Source organism: Sceloporus occidentalis, unplaced genomic scaffold (assembly GCF_023333645.1).
Source record: "Sceloporus occidentalis isolate IW3139 unplaced genomic scaffold, rSceOcc1.0.p SCAF_242, whole genome shotgun sequence".
Taxonomy (NCBI): Eukaryota; Metazoa; Chordata; class Lepidosauria; order Squamata; family Phrynosomatidae; genus Sceloporus; species Sceloporus occidentalis.
Genome location: NW_028317222.1, coordinates 1,102,596 through 1,120,000, shown reverse-complemented (window position 1 = coordinate 1,120,000; position 17,405 = coordinate 1,102,596). Strand labels below are relative to the sequence as shown.

The 17,405-nt window shown below is 55.1% G+C and overlaps 1 protein-coding gene across 1 annotated transcript in view; it reads left to right on the top strand.

Moving 5' to 3' along the window:
• Positions 1-13,580, top strand: part of LOC149276407 (transferrin receptor protein 2-like) — a 20,599-nt gene extending 7,019 nt beyond the window's left edge. Inside the window, exons 5-18 of the mRNA XM_089503725.1 lie at positions 104-212; positions 627-749; positions 828-908; positions 1,060-1,199; positions 1,316-1,491; positions 1,753-1,872; positions 8,085-8,167; positions 8,245-8,308; positions 8,516-8,583; positions 12,185-12,264; positions 12,359-12,443; positions 12,777-13,004; positions 13,091-13,231; positions 13,347-13,580. Of these exons, the coding sequence (XP_089359851.1) occupies positions 104-212; positions 627-749; positions 828-908; positions 1,060-1,199; positions 1,316-1,491; positions 1,753-1,872; positions 8,085-8,167; positions 8,245-8,308; positions 8,516-8,583; positions 12,185-12,264; positions 12,359-12,443; positions 12,777-13,004; positions 13,091-13,231; positions 13,347-13,580 (1,732 nt within the window). The remainder of the gene's footprint in view (positions 1-103; positions 213-626; positions 750-827; positions 909-1,059; positions 1,200-1,315; positions 1,492-1,752; positions 1,873-8,084; positions 8,168-8,244; positions 8,309-8,515; positions 8,584-12,184; positions 12,265-12,358; positions 12,444-12,776; positions 13,005-13,090; positions 13,232-13,346) is intronic.
• Positions 13,581-17,405: the final 3,825 nt, after the last annotated feature.

Sequence of the window (17,405 nt, the reverse complement as noted above, 5' to 3'; positions counted from 1 at the left end):
TGAGAGCGCAGCAGATCCACCACCCAGCAGAGTATCACGCCTGTCTAAACCTGCAGATCATCTCTCTGCGTTTGTCTTAATGGCATCTGTCTCCCTTCTCCAGCCACTCGCAGAACACCCTGAAAATCATGGATGCGGACAACAAAACTGTGGAAGACATTTTTATTGACCGTGATTTGTACTCTCCGTACAGCGCAACAGGGAGCGTGGTGGTAACTATCCTATCAACACCAGTCATCCTGCGGAGGCATTCCACACGCATAGCAATCTTACACTAGGATGCACTATGACCCGGGGGGGGAGGGGGGGGCGATTTCATGAATAAATTGTTCTGTTGCAAAAATGACCCAGGACAGCTGGGCTCTATGAATTGCCGGTAGTTTTCATTACTGGCCCTCGCATGAAGATTCTTCTTCATTTGCCCCTAACACCCGCCTATACATCCAGCAGCCATTTACTATTTTATTGCTACCGCAGAGGCTGACCCTGACTCCTCCCACTGCAGTGTTCTAGCTCAGCCCCTGAGGAGCTCTAACGTGCCCTGTACGTAGCAGCTTCTGCCGGGGAGACGGGTTTTTTCCCTGGGGCAGATGTACGTTGACTGTCCGCGTCTCTTCGTGTCGCAGGCCGGCCTGGTTTACGCAAACTTCGGAAGTAAAGATGATTTCAAAATGCTGGAGGGCTTTGGGGTGAACGTCAGCCGTCAGCTGGTCATCGTCCGGGCTGGAAATATTAACTTTGCTGAGAAGGTATGTTGCCCGCAGGTGCTGTTAGTATACCTCGCTGTGCGGAATGCGGAATTATAAAGCGGGACTGTGTATCTACAGGTGTATAACGCCGAGTCCGCGGGGGCCGCCGGAGTCCTGATATTTCCAGACACAAAGGAGGACACAGCTATATACGGCCACGTGAGTTATCCCATTAACCCTTGCCAGAGCACTCTTAACTCTCCTCCCAATGAGCCAATCAAGGCTCTCAGAGTACCGCCCCATTAACCCTTTTGTTGCCTTAATGGCAAAGGATCACGCAATTAACCCTTCTCTTACCCTCTGATTACAGGTGCACCTCGGTAGTGGAGACCCGAACACCCCCGGCTTCCCGTCCTTTAATCACACCCAGTTCCCCTCCTACAAATCGGCGGGACTCCCAAAAATCCCGGCCCAGCCAATCAGCACAAGCAGCGCACGCAAACTGCTCAGGTAAAGTAGCCACGGGCCGTCGGGGCGCTGATGGGTAGCCACGGGCCATTACCGTGTAATGCTGTGACGTGTGTGACCCCGGACCCTGGATAATTGCCCCTGCTCTCCCTCTGCAGTAAGCTCACGGGTGGGAATCCTCCCAGGCTGTGGAACGGCCTCTCGTTCTCATTGAGTGGTTTGGGTCCGGAGCTGCAGAGTCCTTCTCACCGGCTGCAGCTGGAGGTTCACAACGTGGCGCGCAGCGTGGAGCTCTTCAATGTGTTTGGGAGCGTGACGGGGCGCAGCGAGCCTGGTGAGGATGCCCTCCGACCCCAAAATGAAAATCTCCCCAAATCCTATCTCCAATTCTAATAATGCCCCCTGACCTCCAACACCAATAGCTCCCTACCCCCAAAATGAATTATGCCCTCTACCTCCTACACTAATGCCCCCAACCTCTAAAACTATTAGTGCCCCCTCTCTCTTATTATACCCACGCGTCCCACACTAACGATGCCCCAACTGTAATGAAACGCCTGAAACGTCTCTCCTTTCCTACGTCTCATTCTCACAGAGCATTACATTGTGGTGGGAGCTCAGCGGGACTCCTGGGGTCCAGGGGCAGCCAAGTCTGCGGTGGGCACTGCCATCCTTCTGGAGCTGGCACGTACCATATCGGTGATGGTGAAAAATGGTGAGATATAGGAAAAGCAGAGAGGGCTGCGGGGCAGGATGGAGGAGCAGTGACAGAGCTGTGTGCGGGGTTAGTATAGGAATAGCAGAGAGGGCTGCGGGGCAGGATGGAGGGGCAGTGACAGAGCTGTGTGCGGGGTTAGTATAGGAATAGCAGAGAGGGCTGCGGGGCAGGATGGAGGGGCAGTGACAGAGCTGTGTGCGGGGTTAGTATAGGAATAGCAGAGAGGGCTGCGGGGCAGGATGGAGGGGCAGTGACAGAGCTGTGTGCGGGGTTAGTATAGGAATAGCAGAGAGGGCTGAGGGGCAGGATGGAGGGGCAGTGACAGAGCTGTGTGTGTGCGGGGTTAGTATAGGAATAGCAGAGAGGGCTGCGGGGCAGGATGGAGGGGCAGTGACAGAGCTGTGTGTGTGGGGGGTTAGTATAGGAATAGCAGAGAGGGCTGCGGGGCAGGATGGAGGGGCAGTGACAGAGCTGTGTGTGCGGGGTTAGTATAGGAATAGCAGAGAGGGCTGCGGGGCAGGATGGAGGGGCAGTGACAGAGCTGTGTGTGCGGGGTTAGTATAGGAATAGCAGAGAGGGCTGCGGGGCAGGATGGAGGGGCAGTGACAGAGCTGTGTGTGTGCGGGGTTAGTATAGGAATAGCAGAGAGGGCTGCGGGGCAGGATGGAGGGGCAGTGACAGAGCTGTGTGTGCGGGGTTAGTATAGGAATAGCAGAGAGGGCTGCGGGGCAGGATGGAGGGGCAGTGACAGAGCTGTGTGTGCGGGGTTAGTATAGGAATAGCAGAGAGGGCTGCGGGGCAGGATGGAGGGGCAGTGACAGAGCTGTGTGTGTGGGGTTAGTATAGGAATAGCAGAGAGGGCTGCGGGGCAGGATGGAGGGGCAGTGACAGAGCTGTGTGTGGGGTTAGTATAGGAATAGCAGAGAGGGCTGCGGGGCAGGATGGAGGGGCAGTGACAGAGCTGTGTGTGTGGGGTTAGTATAGGAATAGCAGAGAGGGCTGCGGGGCAGGATGGAGGGGCAGTGACAGAGCTGTGTGTGGGGTTAGTATAGGAATAGCAGAGAGGGCTGCGGGGCAGGATGGAGGGGCAGTGACAGAGCTGTGTGTGCGGGGGGTTAGTACAGGAATAGCAGAGAGGGCTGCGGGGCAGGATGGAGGGGCAGTGACAGAGCTGTGTGTGCGGGGTTAGTATAGGAATAGCAGAGAGGGCTGCGGGGCAGGATGGAGGGGCAGTGACAGAGCTGTGTGTGGGGGGGGTTAGTATAGGAATAGCAGAGAGGGCTGCGGGGCAGGATGGAGGGGCAGTGACAGAGCTGTGTGTGTGCGGGGTTAGTATAGGAATAGCAGAGAGGGCTGCGGGGCAGGATGGAGGGGCAGTGACAGAGCTGTGTGTGCGGGGTTAGTATAGGAATAGCAGAGAGGGCTGTGGGGCAGGATGGAGGGGCAGTGACAGAGCTGTGTGTGTGGGGTTAGTATAGGAATAGCAGAGAGGGCTGCGGGGCAGGATGGAGGGGCAGTGACAGAGCTGTGTGTGGGGTTAGTATAGGAATAGCAGAGAGGGCTGCGGGGCAGGATGGAGGGGCAGTGACAGAGCTGTGTGTGCGGGGTTAGTATAGGACTAGCAGAGAGGGCTGCGGGGCAGGATGGAGGGGCAGTGACAGAGCTGTGTATGTGTGTAGGGTTAGTATAGGAATAGCAGAGAGGGCTGCGGGGCAGGATGGAGGGGCAGTGACAGAGCTGTGTGTGTGTGTGGGGTTAGTATAGGAATAGCAGAGAGGGCTGCGGGGCAGGATGGAGGGGCAGTGACAGAGCTGCGTGTGGGGGGTTTAGTATAGGAATAGCAGAGAGGGCTGCGGGGCAGGATGGAGGGGCAGTGACAGAGCTGTGTGTGCGGGGTTGGTATAAGAATAGCAGAGAGGGCTGCGGGGCAGGATGGAGGGGCAGTGACAGAGCTGTGTGCGGGGTTAGTATAGGAATAGCAGAGAGGGCTGCGGGGCAGGATGGAGGGGCAGTGACAGAGCTGTGTGTGTGCGGGGTTAGTATAGGAATGAGGGCTGCGGGGCAGGATGGAGGGGCAGTGACAGAGCTGTGTGTGTGCGGGGTTAGTATAGGAATAGCAGAGAGGGCTGCGGGGCAGGATGGAGGGGCAGTGACAGAGCTGTGTGTGTGGGGGGTTAGTATAGGAATAGCAGAGAGGGCTGCGGGGCAGGATGGAGGGGCAGTGAGAGAGCTGTGTGTGTGGGGGGTTAGTATAGGAATAGCAGAGAGGGCTGCGGGGCAGGATGGAGGGGCAGTGACAGAGCTGTGTGTGCGGGGTTAGTATAGGAATAGCAGAGAGGGCTGCGGGGCAGGATGGAGGGGCAGTGACAGAGCTGTGTGTGCGGGGTTAGTATAGGAATAGCAGAGAGGGCTGCGGGGCAGGATGGAGGGGCAGTGACAGAGCTGTGTGTGCGGGGGGTTAGTACAGGAATAGCAGAGAGGGCTGCGGGGCAGGATGGAGGGGCAGTGACAGAGCTGTGTGTGGGGGGGGTTAGTATAGGAATAGCAGAGAGGGCTGCGGGGCAGGATGGAAGGGCAGTGACAGAGCTGTGTGTGTGGGGGGTTAGTATAGGAATAGCAGAGAGGGCTGCGGGGCAGGATGGAGGGGCAGTGACAGAGCTGTGTGTGTGCGGGGTTAGTATAGGAATAGCAGAGAGGGCTGCGGGGCAGGATGGAGGGGCAGTGACAGAGCTGTGTGTGTGTGGGGTTAGTATAGGAATAGCAGAGAGGGCTGCGGGGCAGGATGGAGGGGCAGTGACAGAGCTGTGAGTGGGGTTAGTATAGGAATAGCAGAGAGGGCTGCGGGGCAGGATGGAGGGGCAGTGACAGAGCTGTGTGTGCGGGGGGTTAGTACAGGAATAGCAGAGGGGGCTGCGGGGCAGGATGGAGGGGCAGTGACAGAGCTGTGTGTGCGGGGTTAGTATAGGAATAGCAGAGAGGGCTGCGGGGCAGGATGGAGGGGCAGTGACAGAGCTGTGTGTGTGTGTGGGGTTAGTATAGGAATAGCAGAGAGGGCTGCGGGGCAGGATGGAGGGGCAGTGACAGAGCTGCGTGTGGGGGGTTTAGTATAGGAATAGCAGAGAGGGCTGCGGGGCAGGATGGAGGGGCAGTGACAGAGCTGTGTGTGCGGGGTTGGTATAAGAATAGCAGAGAGGGCTGCGGGGCCGGATGGAGGGGCAGTGACAGAGCTGTGTGCGGGGTTAGTATAGGAATAGCAGAGAGGGCTGCGGGGCAGGATGGAGGGGCAGTGACAGAGCTGTGTGTGTGCGGGGTTAGTATAGGAATGAGGGCTGCGGGGCAGGATGGAGGGGCAGTGACAGAGCTGTGTGTGTGCGGGGTTAGTATAGGAATAGCAGAGAGGGCTGCGGGGCAGGATGGAGGGGCAGTGACAGAGCTGTGTGTGTGGGGGGTTAGTATAGGAATAGCAGAGAGGGCTGCGGGGCAGGATGGAGGGGCAGTGACAGAGCTGTGTGTGTGCGGGGGGTTAGTATAGGAATAGCAGAGAGGGCTGCGGGGCAGGATGGAGGGGCAGTGACAGAGCTGTGTGTGCGGGGTTAGTATAGGAATAGCAGAGAGGGCTGCGGGGCAGGATGGAGGGGCAGTGACAGAGCTGTGTGTGCGGGGTTAGTATAGGAATAGCAGAGAGGGCTGCGGGGCAGGATGGAGGGGTAGTGACAGAGCTGTGTGTGTGCGGGGTTAGTATAGGAATAGCAGAGAGGGCTGCGGGGCAGGATGGAGGGGCAGTGACAGAGCTGTGTGTGCGGGGTTAGTATAGGAATAGCAGAGAGGGCTGCGGGGCAGGATGGAGGGGCAGTGACAGAGCTGTGTGTGTGGGGTTAGTATAGGAATAGCAGAGAGGGCTGCGGGGCAGGATGGAGGGGCAGTGACAGAGCTGTGTGTGGGGTTAGTATAGGAATAGCAGAGAGGGCTGCGGGGCAGGATGGAGGGGCAGTGACAGAGCTGTGTGTGCGGGGGGTTAGTACAGGAATAGCAGAGAGGGCTGCGGGGCAGGATGGAGGGGCAGTGACAGAGCTGTGTGTGGGGGGGGTTAGTATAGGAATAGCAGAGAGGGCTGCGGGGCAGGATGGAGGGGCAGTGACAGAGCTGTGTGTGTGGGGGGTTAGTATAGGAATAGCAGAGAGGGCTGCGGGGCAGGATGGAGGGGCAGTGACAGAGCTGTGTGTGTGCGGGGTTAGTATAGGAATAGCAGAGAGGGCTGCGGGGCAGGATGGAGGGGCAGTGACAGAGCTGTGTGTGCGGGGTTAGTATAGGAATAGCAGAGAGGGCTGCGGGGCAGGATGGAGGGGCAGTGACAGAGCTGTGTGTGTGGGGTTAGTATAGGAATAGCAGAGAGGGCTGCGGGGCAGGATGGAGGGGCAGTGACAGAGCTGTGAGTGGGGTTAGTATAGGAATAGTAGAGAGGGCTGCGGGGCAGGATGGAGGGGCAGTGACAGAGCTGTGTGTGCGGGGGGTTAGTACAGGAATAGCAGAGGGGGCTGCGGGGCAGGATGGAGGGGCAGTGACAGAGCTGTGTGTGCGGGGTTAGTATAGGACTAGCAGAGAGGGCTGCGGGGCAGGATGGAGGGGCAGTGACAGAGCTGTGTATGTGTGTGGGGTTAGTACAGGAATAGCAGAGAGGGCTGCGGGGCAGGATGGAGGGGCAGTGACAGAGCTGCGTGTGGGGGGTTTAGTATAGGAATAGCAGAGAGGGCTGCGGGGCCGGATGGAGGGGCAGTGACAGAGCTGTGTGCGGGGTTAGTATAGGAATAGCAGAGAGGGCTGCGGGGCAGGATGGAGGGGCAGTGACAGAGCTGTGTGTGTGCGGGGTTAGTATAGGAATAGCAGAGAGGGCTGCGGGGCAGGATGGAGGGGCAGTGACAGAGCTGTGTGTGTGGGGGGTTAGTATAGGAATAGCAGAGAGGGCTGCGGGGCAGGATGGAGGGGCAGTGACAGAGCTGTGTGTGTGCGGGGGGTTAGTATAGGAATAGCAGAGAGGGCTGCGGGGCAGGATGGAGGGGCAGTGACAGAGCTGTGTGTGTGCGGGGTTAGTATAGGAATAGCAGAGAGGGCTGCGGGGCAGGATGGAGGGGCAGTGACAGAGCTGTGTGTGCGGGGTTAGTATAGGAATAGCAGAGAGGGCTGCGGGGCAGGATGGTGGGGCAGTGACAGAGCTGTGTGTGTGGGGTTAGTATAGGAATAGCAGAGAGGGCTGCGGGGCAGGATGGAGGGGCAGTGACAGAGCTGTGTGTGGGGTTAGTATAGGAATAGCAGAGAGGGCTGCGGGGCAGGATGGAGGGGCAGTGACAGAGCTGTGTGTGCGGGGGGTTAGTATAGGAATAGCAGAGAGGGCTGCGGGGCAGGATGGAGGGGCAGTGACAGAGCTGTGTGTGCGGGGTTAGTATAGGAATAGCAGAGAGGGCTGCGGGGCAGGATGGAGGGGCAGTGACAGAGCTGTGTGTGTGGGGGGTTAGTATAGGAATAGCAGAGAGGGCTGCGGGGCAGGATGGAGGGGCAGTGACAGAGCTGTGTGTGGGGGGGTTAGTATAGGAATAGCAGAGAGGGCTGCGGGGCAGGATGGAGGGGCAGTGACAGAGCTGTGTGTGCGGGGGGTTAGTACAGGAATAGCAGAGGGGGCTGCGGGGCAGGATGGAGGGGCAGTGACAGAGCTGTGTGTGTGCGGGGTTGGTATAAGAATAGCAGAGAGGGCTGCGGGGCAGGATGGTGGGGCAGGGACAGAGCTGTGTGTGTGTGCGGGGTTAGTATAGGGATAGCAGAGAGGGCTGCGGGGCAGGATGGAGGGGCAGTGACAGAGCTGTGTGTGTGGGGGGGGTTAGTATAGGAATAGCAGAGAGGGCTGCAGGGCAGGATGGAGGGGCAGTGACAGAGCTGTGTGTGCGGGGGTTAGTATAGGAATAGCAGAGAGGGCTGCGGGGCAGGATGGAGGGGCAGTGACAGAGCTGTGTGTGTGGGGGGGGTTAGTATAGGAATAGCAGAGAGGGCTGCAGGGCAGGATGGAGGGGCAGTGACAGAGCTGTGTGTGCGGGGGTTAGTATAGGAATAGCAGAGAGGGCTGCGGGGCAGGATGGAGGGGCAGTGACAGAGCTGTACGGGGTCAGTACAGGAGTAGTAGAGGATGCAGGGAGAGGTAAATGTGGAAAGGTCTCTTTCAGGTTTCCAGCCGCACAGGAGTCTGCTGTTTGTAAGCTGGGATGCTGGAGATTTCGGGAGCGTTGGCGCCACCGAGTGGTTAGAGGTAACTGAGTCCTGTTGCCCTGTCTCTCTGTCTCACTGTGTGAAGTCCTGGGGTAAGTCTCTGTGTCTGTGTTTCAGGGGTATCTGAGCATGTTACATCTGAAGGCTGCAGCCTACATGAGTCTGGACACTGCGGTTCTTGGTAATTAATCACTTAATTGGGGTTTTATGCTTCATCTGCCCCAAATCGCTGGGTAATAGAATTATTTGGATCTGGGGGTGCTGCTGAGCAGGCCATCCAGCGGGTGACGGGTATCCATGCGCGATTGTGGGGCCTTATGGGCATTAGCTCTACAAGGGTTTTTGGGTATATTTTTTAAATGTTTACAAATATACGTTTCTTTTATAGGAGATGAAATGTTTGTTGCAAAATCCAGCCCCGTCTTCAAAAAGTTGATAGAATTTGTAATAAAAAAGGTAAGAAAATAAAAAAATGAGAGGCAGGGATGGGATAGAGGGAGAGGAGAGGCAGGGATGGGATAGAGGGAGAGGAGAGGTAGGGATGGGATGGAGGGAGAGGAGAGGCAAGGATGGGATGGAGGGAGAGGAGAGGCAGGGATGGGATAGAGGGAGAGGAGAGGCAGGGATGGGATGGAGGGAGAGGAGAGGCAGGGATGGGATAGAGGGAGAGGAGAGGCAGGGATGGGATGGAGGGAGAGGAGAGGCAGGGATGGGATAGAGGGAGAGGAGAGGTAGGGATGGGATGGAGGGAGAGGAGAGGCAGGGATGGAGGGAGAGGAGAGGCAGGGATGGAATAGAGGGAGAGGAGAGGCAGGGATGGGATGGAGGGAGAGGAGAGGCAAGGATGGGATGGAGGGAGAGGAGAGGCAGGGATGGGATAGAGGGAGAGGAGAGGCAGGGATGGGATGGAGGGAGAGGAGAGGCAGGGATGGCATGGAGGGGGAGGAGAGGCAGGGATGGTATAGAGGGAGAGGAGAGGCAGGGATGGGATGGAGGGAGAGGAGAGGCAAGGATGGGATGGAGGGAGAGGAGAGGCAGGGATGGGATGGAGGGAGAGGAGAGGCAAGGATGGGATAGAGGGAGAGGAGAGGCAGGGATGGCATGGAGGGAGAGGAGAGGCAGGGATGGGATGGAGGGAGAGGAGAGGGAGGGATGGGATAGAGGGAGAGGAGAGGCAGGGATGGGATAGAGGGAGAGGAGAGGCAGGGATGGCATGGAGGGAGAGGAGAGGCAGGGATGGGATGGAGGGAGAGGAGAGGCAGGGATGGCATGGAGGGAGAGGAGAGGCAGGGATGGGATAGAGGGAGAGGAGAGGCAGGGATGGGATAGAGGGAGAGGAGAGGCCGGGATGGGATAGAGGGAGAGGAGAGGCAGGGTTGGGATAGAGGGAGAGGAGAGGCAGTGATGGGATGGAGGGAGAGGAGAGGCAGGGATGGCATGGAGGGAGAGGAGAGGCAAGGATGGGATAGAGGGAGAGGAGAGGCAGGGATGGGATGGAGGGAGAGGAGAGGCAGGGATGGGATAGAGGGAGAGGAGAGGCAGGGATGGGATGGAGGGAGAGGAGAGGCAGGGATGGGATAGAGGGAGAGGAGAGGTAGGGATGGGATGGAGGGAGAGGAGAGGCAGGGATGGAGGGAGAGGAGAGGCAGGGATGGAATAGAGGGAGAGGAGAGGCAGGGATGGGATGGAGGGAGAGGAGAGGCAAGGATGGGATGGAGGGAGAGGAGAGGCAGGGATGGGATAGAGGGAGAGGAGAGGCAGGGATGGGATGGAGGGAGAGGAGAGGCAGGGATGGCATGGAGGGGGAGGAGAGGCAGGGATGGTATAGAGGGAGAGGAGAGGCAGGGATGGGATGGAGGGAGAGGAGAGGCAGGGATGGGATAGAGGGAGAGGAGAGGCAGGGATGGGATGGAGGGAGAGGAGAGGCAGGGATGGCATGGAGGGGGAGGAGAGGCAGGGATGGGATGGAGGGAGAGGAGAGGCAGGGATGGGATAGAGGGAGAGGAGAGGCAGGGATGGGATGGAGGGAGAGGAGAGGCAGGGATGGGATAGAGGGAGAGGAGAGGCAGGGATGGGATAGAGGGAGAGGAGAGGTAGGGATGGGATGGAGGGAGAGGAGAGGCAAGGATGGGATGGAGGGAGAGGAGAGGCAGGGATGGGATAGAGGGAGAGGAGAGGCAGGGATGGGATGGAGGGAGAGGAGAGGCAGGGATGGGATAGAGGGAGAGGAGAGGCAGGGATGGGATGGAGGGAGAGGAGAGGCAGGGATGGGATAGAGGGAGAGGAGAGGTAGGGATGGGATGGAGGGAGAGGAGAGGCAGGGATGGAGGGAGAGGAGAGGCAGGGATGGAATAGAGGGAGAGGAGAGGCAGGGATGGGATGGAGGGAGAGGAGAGGCAAGGATGGGATGGAGGGAGAGGAGAGGCAGGGATGGGATAGAGGGAGAGGAGAGGCAGGGATGGGATGGAGGGAGAGGAGAGGCAGGGATGGCATGGAGGGGGAGGAGAGGCAGGGATGGTATAGAGGGAGAGGAGAGGCAGGGATGGGATGGAGGGAGAGGAGAGGCAAGGATGGGATGGAGGGAGAGGAGAGGCAGGGATGGGATGGAGGGAGAGGAGAGGCAAGGATGGGATAGAGGGAGAGGAGAGGCAGGGATGGCATGGAGGGAGAGGAGAGGCAGGGATGGGATGGAGGGAGAGGAGAGGGAGGGATGGGATAGAGGGAGAGGAGAGGCAGGGATGGGATAGAGGGAGAGGAGAGGCAGGGATGGCATGGAGGGAGAGGAGAGGCAGGGATGGGATGGAGGGAGAGGAGAGGCAGGGATGGCATGGAGGGAGAGGAGAGGCAGGGATGGGATAGAGGGAGAGGAGAGGCAGGGATGGGATAGAGGGAGAGGAGAGGCCGGGATGGGATAGAGGGAGAGGAGAGGCAGGGTTGGGATAGAGGGAGAGGAGAGGCAGTGATGGGATAGAGGGAGAGGAGAGGCAGGGATGGCATGGAGGGAGAGGAGATGCAGGGATGGGATAGAGGGAGAGGAGAGGCAGGGATGGGATAGAGGGAGAGGAGAGGCAGTGATGGGATAGAGGGAGAGGAGAGGCAGGGATGGGATAGAGGGAGAGGAGAGGCAGGGATGGGATAGAGGGAGAGGAGAGGCCGGGATGGGATAGAGGGAGAGGAGAGGCAGGGTTGGGATAGAGGGAGAGGAGAGGCAGTGATGGGATAGAGGGAGAGGAGAGGCAGGGATGGGATAGCGAGAGAGGAGAGGGAGGGATGGGATAGAGGGAGAGGAGAGGCAGGGTTGGGAAAGAGGGAGAGGAGAGGTAAGGATGGGATGGAGGGAGAGGAGAGGCAGGGATGGGATGGAGGGAGAGGAGAGGCAAGGATGGGATAGAGGGAGAGGAGAGGCAGGGATGGGATGGAGGGAGAGGAGAGGCAGGGATGGGATAGAGGGAGAGGAGAGGCAGGGATGGGATGGAGGGAGAGGAGAGGCAGGGATGGGATAGAGGGAGAGGAGAGGTAGGGATGGGATGGAGGGAGAGGAGAGGCAGGGATGGAGGGAGAGGAGAGGCAGGGATGGAATAGAGGGAGAGGAGAGGCAGGGATGGGATGGAGGGAGAGGAGAGGCAAGGATGGGATGGAGGGAGAGGAGAGGCAGGGATGGGATAGAGGGAGAGGAGAGGCAGGGATGGGATGGAGGGAGAGGAGAGGCAGGGATGGCATGGAGGGGGAGGAGAGGCAGGGATGGTATAGAGGGAGAGGAGAGGCAGGGATGGGATGGAGGGAGAGGAGAGGCAGGGATGGGATAGAGGGAGAGGAGAGGCAGGGATGGGATGGAGGGAGAGGAGAGGCAGGGATGGCATGGAGGGGGAGGAGAGGCAGGGATGGTATAGAGGGAGAGGAGAGGCAGGGATGGGATGGAGGGAGAGGAGAGGCAGGGATGGGATAGAGGGAGAGGAGAGGCAGGGATGGGACGGAGGGGGAGGAGAGGCAGGGATGGAGGGAGATAAGGATATTATCTCGCTAGGTGTTATTGTGTTATTTCTCTCCTGGATCACAGGTTGATAACCCGCGCCGCAGTCAGCAAACCATCTATGACTTCATCGTCTCACAGTATAAGAGCGACTGGCAGAGCGAAGTGTAAGTGACCGGAGAGAGCTTTACCCCCGCTTATTGCCCCGTATGACGCGCTCTATGACGCGCTCTATGACCCGCTTATACCACTTCTTTTCAGTTTTCTTCCTCTGGCAATGGACACAGACGCATTTGCCTTCACTGCCTTCGGGGGGGTCCCTGCGCTGGAGTTTTCTTTTGTAGAGGTGAGTGATCCCCCCTGAGAACCACATGGACCCTTCCACTCATTTAGTCCACGTAGGTTAATCGCACCAGTGAGGAGTCGGGGGCCCGGTGAGGAGTCGGGGGCCCAGTGAGGAGTCGGGGGCCGGTGAGGAGTCAGGATGGGGGGGGGGGTTTGTCTGAATCAATGGGCAGCCATCAGGGCACACAACCAACAAGCCCCTGGCAGGACATCAAAGTCTGACACATCGTATTCATTTCACTCTAACCAATGACACGTCGAGTTACCCCGGACAGCCTCTCGAGTTACCCCGGGCCGTGTTGTAATGACCGCACACTGTGCTGCCGCCCCCCAGGAATCGCAGAAGTACCAGTACTTGGACACCATGAAGGACACGTACGACTCTCTGAACGCGGTGGTGAACGGGAGGCTGCCGGCGATTGCCCTGAGCGTGGCGCAGGTGGCCGGACTGTCGCTGATAAAGCTCATCCACGACAATATCCTGCCGCTGGACTACACCGAGTACAACAGTGTGCTCCTCAAACACGTGCTGGAGCTCAGCAGGCACCAGCAGACCCTGAAGGTCGGGGGGCACCGGAATCTACTCGGGGGCAGAAGGGATGTGTGCGCACAGCTGGTACTAATACGCTTTTAACCATTTGCTTACAGTCGCTGGGGCTGGATTTCGATTGGCTGTCCTCCGCGCGTGGGGACTACACCCGAGCGACCAAGAGCCTGAAGTCGGCCGTGAGTCAGTCGGACTTAAACAACGAGAAGATGGTCCAGACGTTTAACGTGCGCATCATGAGGGTGAGTGCTGACTCCTGCACAAGGTCCTTCCCGATCTGCTGAAGCTGCAGCTTCACCTGCTGCCGTGTCTCATACACAGCCCCCCCCCCATAACCGCGTGGATTTCCCTTTCCAGGTGGAATTCTACTTCCTGTCGCAGTACGTGTCGGCCATCACTTCTCCGTACCGCCACATCCTCGTAGGCCGGGGGGAGCACACTGTCCAGGCCCTGTTAGACTGCGTGAGGCAGACTCCGGATAAGATCGACCCCGAAGACCTGCGCAAGAAGCTCGCCCTGTTCACCTGGACCGTGAAAGGGGCCGCCAACGCCCTGAGCGGGGAGGTCTGGGAGCTCCAGAAAAGCTTTTAGGAGATCCAGGGGTCAAAGGCCACGCCAATAAGTCCTGACACTGACCACGAACACTCTTTGGAACACAAGATGGGCAATTTCTGGGCACATCTGCCTCCGACTACTGCTGTTGGGGCAAATAGTTTGCCTCCATGAGCAGCAAGGGGTTAACACCCAACAGCGGCCGGTCTGTGGCAGTTGCTAAGCCCATAAATAGTTAATCGGCACGAAGCCAGAACGTGTATGGGGTTATGTATAAGGAGCAATCGTGCTGCCGAGCAGTAAAAGTGGTGCAGTCGCCATAGCAACCAACAAAACGTTTCCACTGATTGCTGGTCTTTTACCGCTTTGCACCAGGGCAGCTCTTAATACATTACCGCCATGTTACCTATCTACACATATCATTACGCACATCGGCCCCCGCCGGCCCGTCTATTCTATAAAGACTCAAACCTTAATCAGTCGTTGGTCTCGTCTTAGATTCAGGAGCCGTATGTCTATCCCATGCATGTTTAATACCCTCACTGTATTACCCTCTACCACCTCTGCTGAGAGGCTGTTCCACTTATCTACCACTCTCTCTGTAAAGTAAAACTTCCTTCCATCCCATCTCAGTCTCTGACGCTCTAGTGTGTGGCACTTGCGTCTCCTCCGCTGAGTAAGGGCACGGACGATGGGAAGTAGAATGTTTTCTGAGTGTTCGTGGTCCGTGTCAGGACTTAGCGTGTTCATCGGGTTAATCGGTGTCAGTGCTCACTATAGCTGCCGTCATCCCGTCGCTGTGCGGGAGTCCTGTCGTGTTTGGTGTTAATTTATCAGTGACAGTGATCACTATAAATGTTATTTATGGGAACCGCGCCTATAGCACTTATATCATTTAACCCCGTAAGCTTCGCTACCATAGCAACAGAGCTAACGAGCATCATCTCAGGACGATCGTCTCCCGGGACGTCCGAGCCATCCTCGTGCCGATTCCTGCGCCAGTTACGCATACATGCGTAATAAGCAGGTGGGGGAGGGGCATTATTACCTCATCAGATAACAGGGCAGGCTTAGCCGGCTCCTGGTGAGTGCAGGTCGCTTTAATACCTCGCTACGCTTCTCGTTAGCTGCTGACGCCGTTAGTAACGTGTAACGTGTAACTTGTTCTGTGTTCCATGTGCTCTGTGTAGACGGTTTCTCACTGACAGTGATCAGTAGAGCTGTTCGTGTGACGACTGTGTGAACTTTTATTAAAAACCTTCCGATATCTGCTTTACCCCGTGAGTTATTATTACTTATTATTTATATCTGTTATTATTATTTATATATCGCTGTCATACTCCGCAGCGCTGTACAATGTGTTATTATTTATATATCGCTGTCATACTCCGCAGCGCTGTACAATGTGTTATTATTATTATTTATATATCGCCGTCATACTCTGCAGCGCTGTACAATGTGTTATTTATATATCGCCGTCATACTCCGCAGCGCTGTACAATGTGTTATTTATATATCGCCGTCATACTCCGGAGCGCTGTACAATGTGTGTTATTATTATTTATATATCGCCGTCATACTCCGCAGCGCTGTACAATGTGTTATTATTATTATTTATATATCGCCGTCATACTCCGCAGCGCTGTACAATGTGTGTTATTATTATTATTTATATATCGCCGTCATACTCCGCAGCGCTGTACAATGTGTTATTATTATTATTATTTATATATCGCCGTCATACTCCGCAGCGCTGTACAATGTGTTATTATTATTTCTATATCGCCGTCATACTCCGCAGCGCTGTACAATGTGTGTTATTATTATTATTTATATATCACCGTCATACTCCGCAGCGCTGTACAATGTGTTATTATTTATATATCACCGTCATACTCCGCAGCGCTGTACAATGTGTTATTATTATTTATATATCGCCGTCATACTCCGCAGCGCTGTACAATGTGTGTTATTATTATTTATATATCGCCGTCATACTCCGCAGCGCCGTACAATGTGTGTTATTATTATTTATATATCGCCGTCATACTCCGCAGCGCTGTACAATGTGTGTTATTATTATTTATATATCGCCGTCATACTCCGCAGCGCTGTACAATGTGTGTTATTATTATTTATATATCGCCGTCATACTCTGCAGCGCTGTACAATGTGTTATTATTATTTTTATATCGCCGTCATACTCCGCAGCGATGTACAATGTGTTATTATTATATTATTATTTATATATCGCTGTCATACTCTGCAGCGCTGTACGGGGGGGGGGGGCTGCCAGGGTAACAAAACAAGAGAGTAAGACATTTTTACATTAATATATATAAGTGACGCAAGAAAATGTAAATTACAGTAGCGACACACAATTTCTTTTTTCTATTAGTTTTTCTTTTAATGGATGTATTTCCTAAAAAAACAAACAACAAAACTCAAAAAACTCAAAAACAAATGTCTTGAAGAGATATAGATAAAAAATTAAAAATATGTTTCCTTTTCCAGTAAAAAACATTATATATATAATAACAATAACAACCCCAGCGAGGCTTCCATTAAAACCGGAACGATGTGTTTTTGTTCTTTAAACCGTAATGTCTGACCTTTTCCTTGGCAGATGTGAGTGTGAGTCTCTGATGCACGCCGGGGCCCGTGTATACATTAAGGCACCACCGGTCCTATGGAAAAGAGAGTAGAAACATAAAAAACTGCTTTAAGACGGATTGGCCCCATCCGGCCCGCCTAGTCTGCCTGTTTTTTCCTTAATCAGTCGTTGGTCTCGTCTTAGATTCAGGAGCCGTATGTCTATCCCATGCATGTTTAATCCCCTCACTGTATTACCCTCTACCACCTCTGCTTGGAGACTGTTCCACTTATCCACTACTCTTTCAGTAACACTTCCTTCCATCTCAGCCTCTGACCCTCCAGTGTTCCCCTTCTTTGCAATAATAAATTCCCGAATATACTGTAAAAAAAGGCGGGTTGCCACGGGGACGGCGTGCCAGATATCATACGCATTAAAGTGTACGTAACAGCCGGTTTTATTCACATCTCTCTATACAGCCACATTATGGCCTCTTTTATTCCTGGTACAGATTCCCCGGCACAAACCTTCAGCCTTCTGCGGTCTGTAACGCTGACAAAACCCGTAGTTACGAATCCGCTCCTGGAAAATGAGAAAGCAGTGAATGCAGCAGGGATGCATTGTATTACCCCAGGAATGATATGTGTGTGTGGGGGGGGGGGAGTTACCCACCTGGATACCTAAGGCCAGGGCTTCATGAGCCATCTTAATGCTGCCTTCCAGCTTCAGACTCATATCAGCATTTTTAAGTTTTTTCTGTAATGACAGATATATGAGAGCTGAATGATGCCGCTCTGCGCATGGATGCACTGGACAGTAGTACCGGTGTCAAGAAAATAGACATACGGTCCTTAAAGAAAAAGGCCACTTAAGACACTTATTCGGATTATAAAAACAGGATTAGTTATACGGCCGGAGAGTATATAATATATAATATGAGGGATATAATGGTTTATAAGGATGGGATTAGTTATACAGCCGGAGAGTATATAATATATAATATGAGGAATATACAGGATATAACGGGTTATAAGGACGGGATTAGTTATACGGCCGGGGGGTATATAATATATAATATAATGAGGAATATACAGGATATAACGGGTTATAAGGACTGGATTAGTTATACAGCCGGAGAGTATATAATATATAATATGAGGAATATACAGGGATATAATGGGTTATAAGGACGGGATTAGTTATACGGCAGGAGAGTATATAATATATAATATGAGGAATATACAGGATATAACGGGTTATAAGGACGGGAT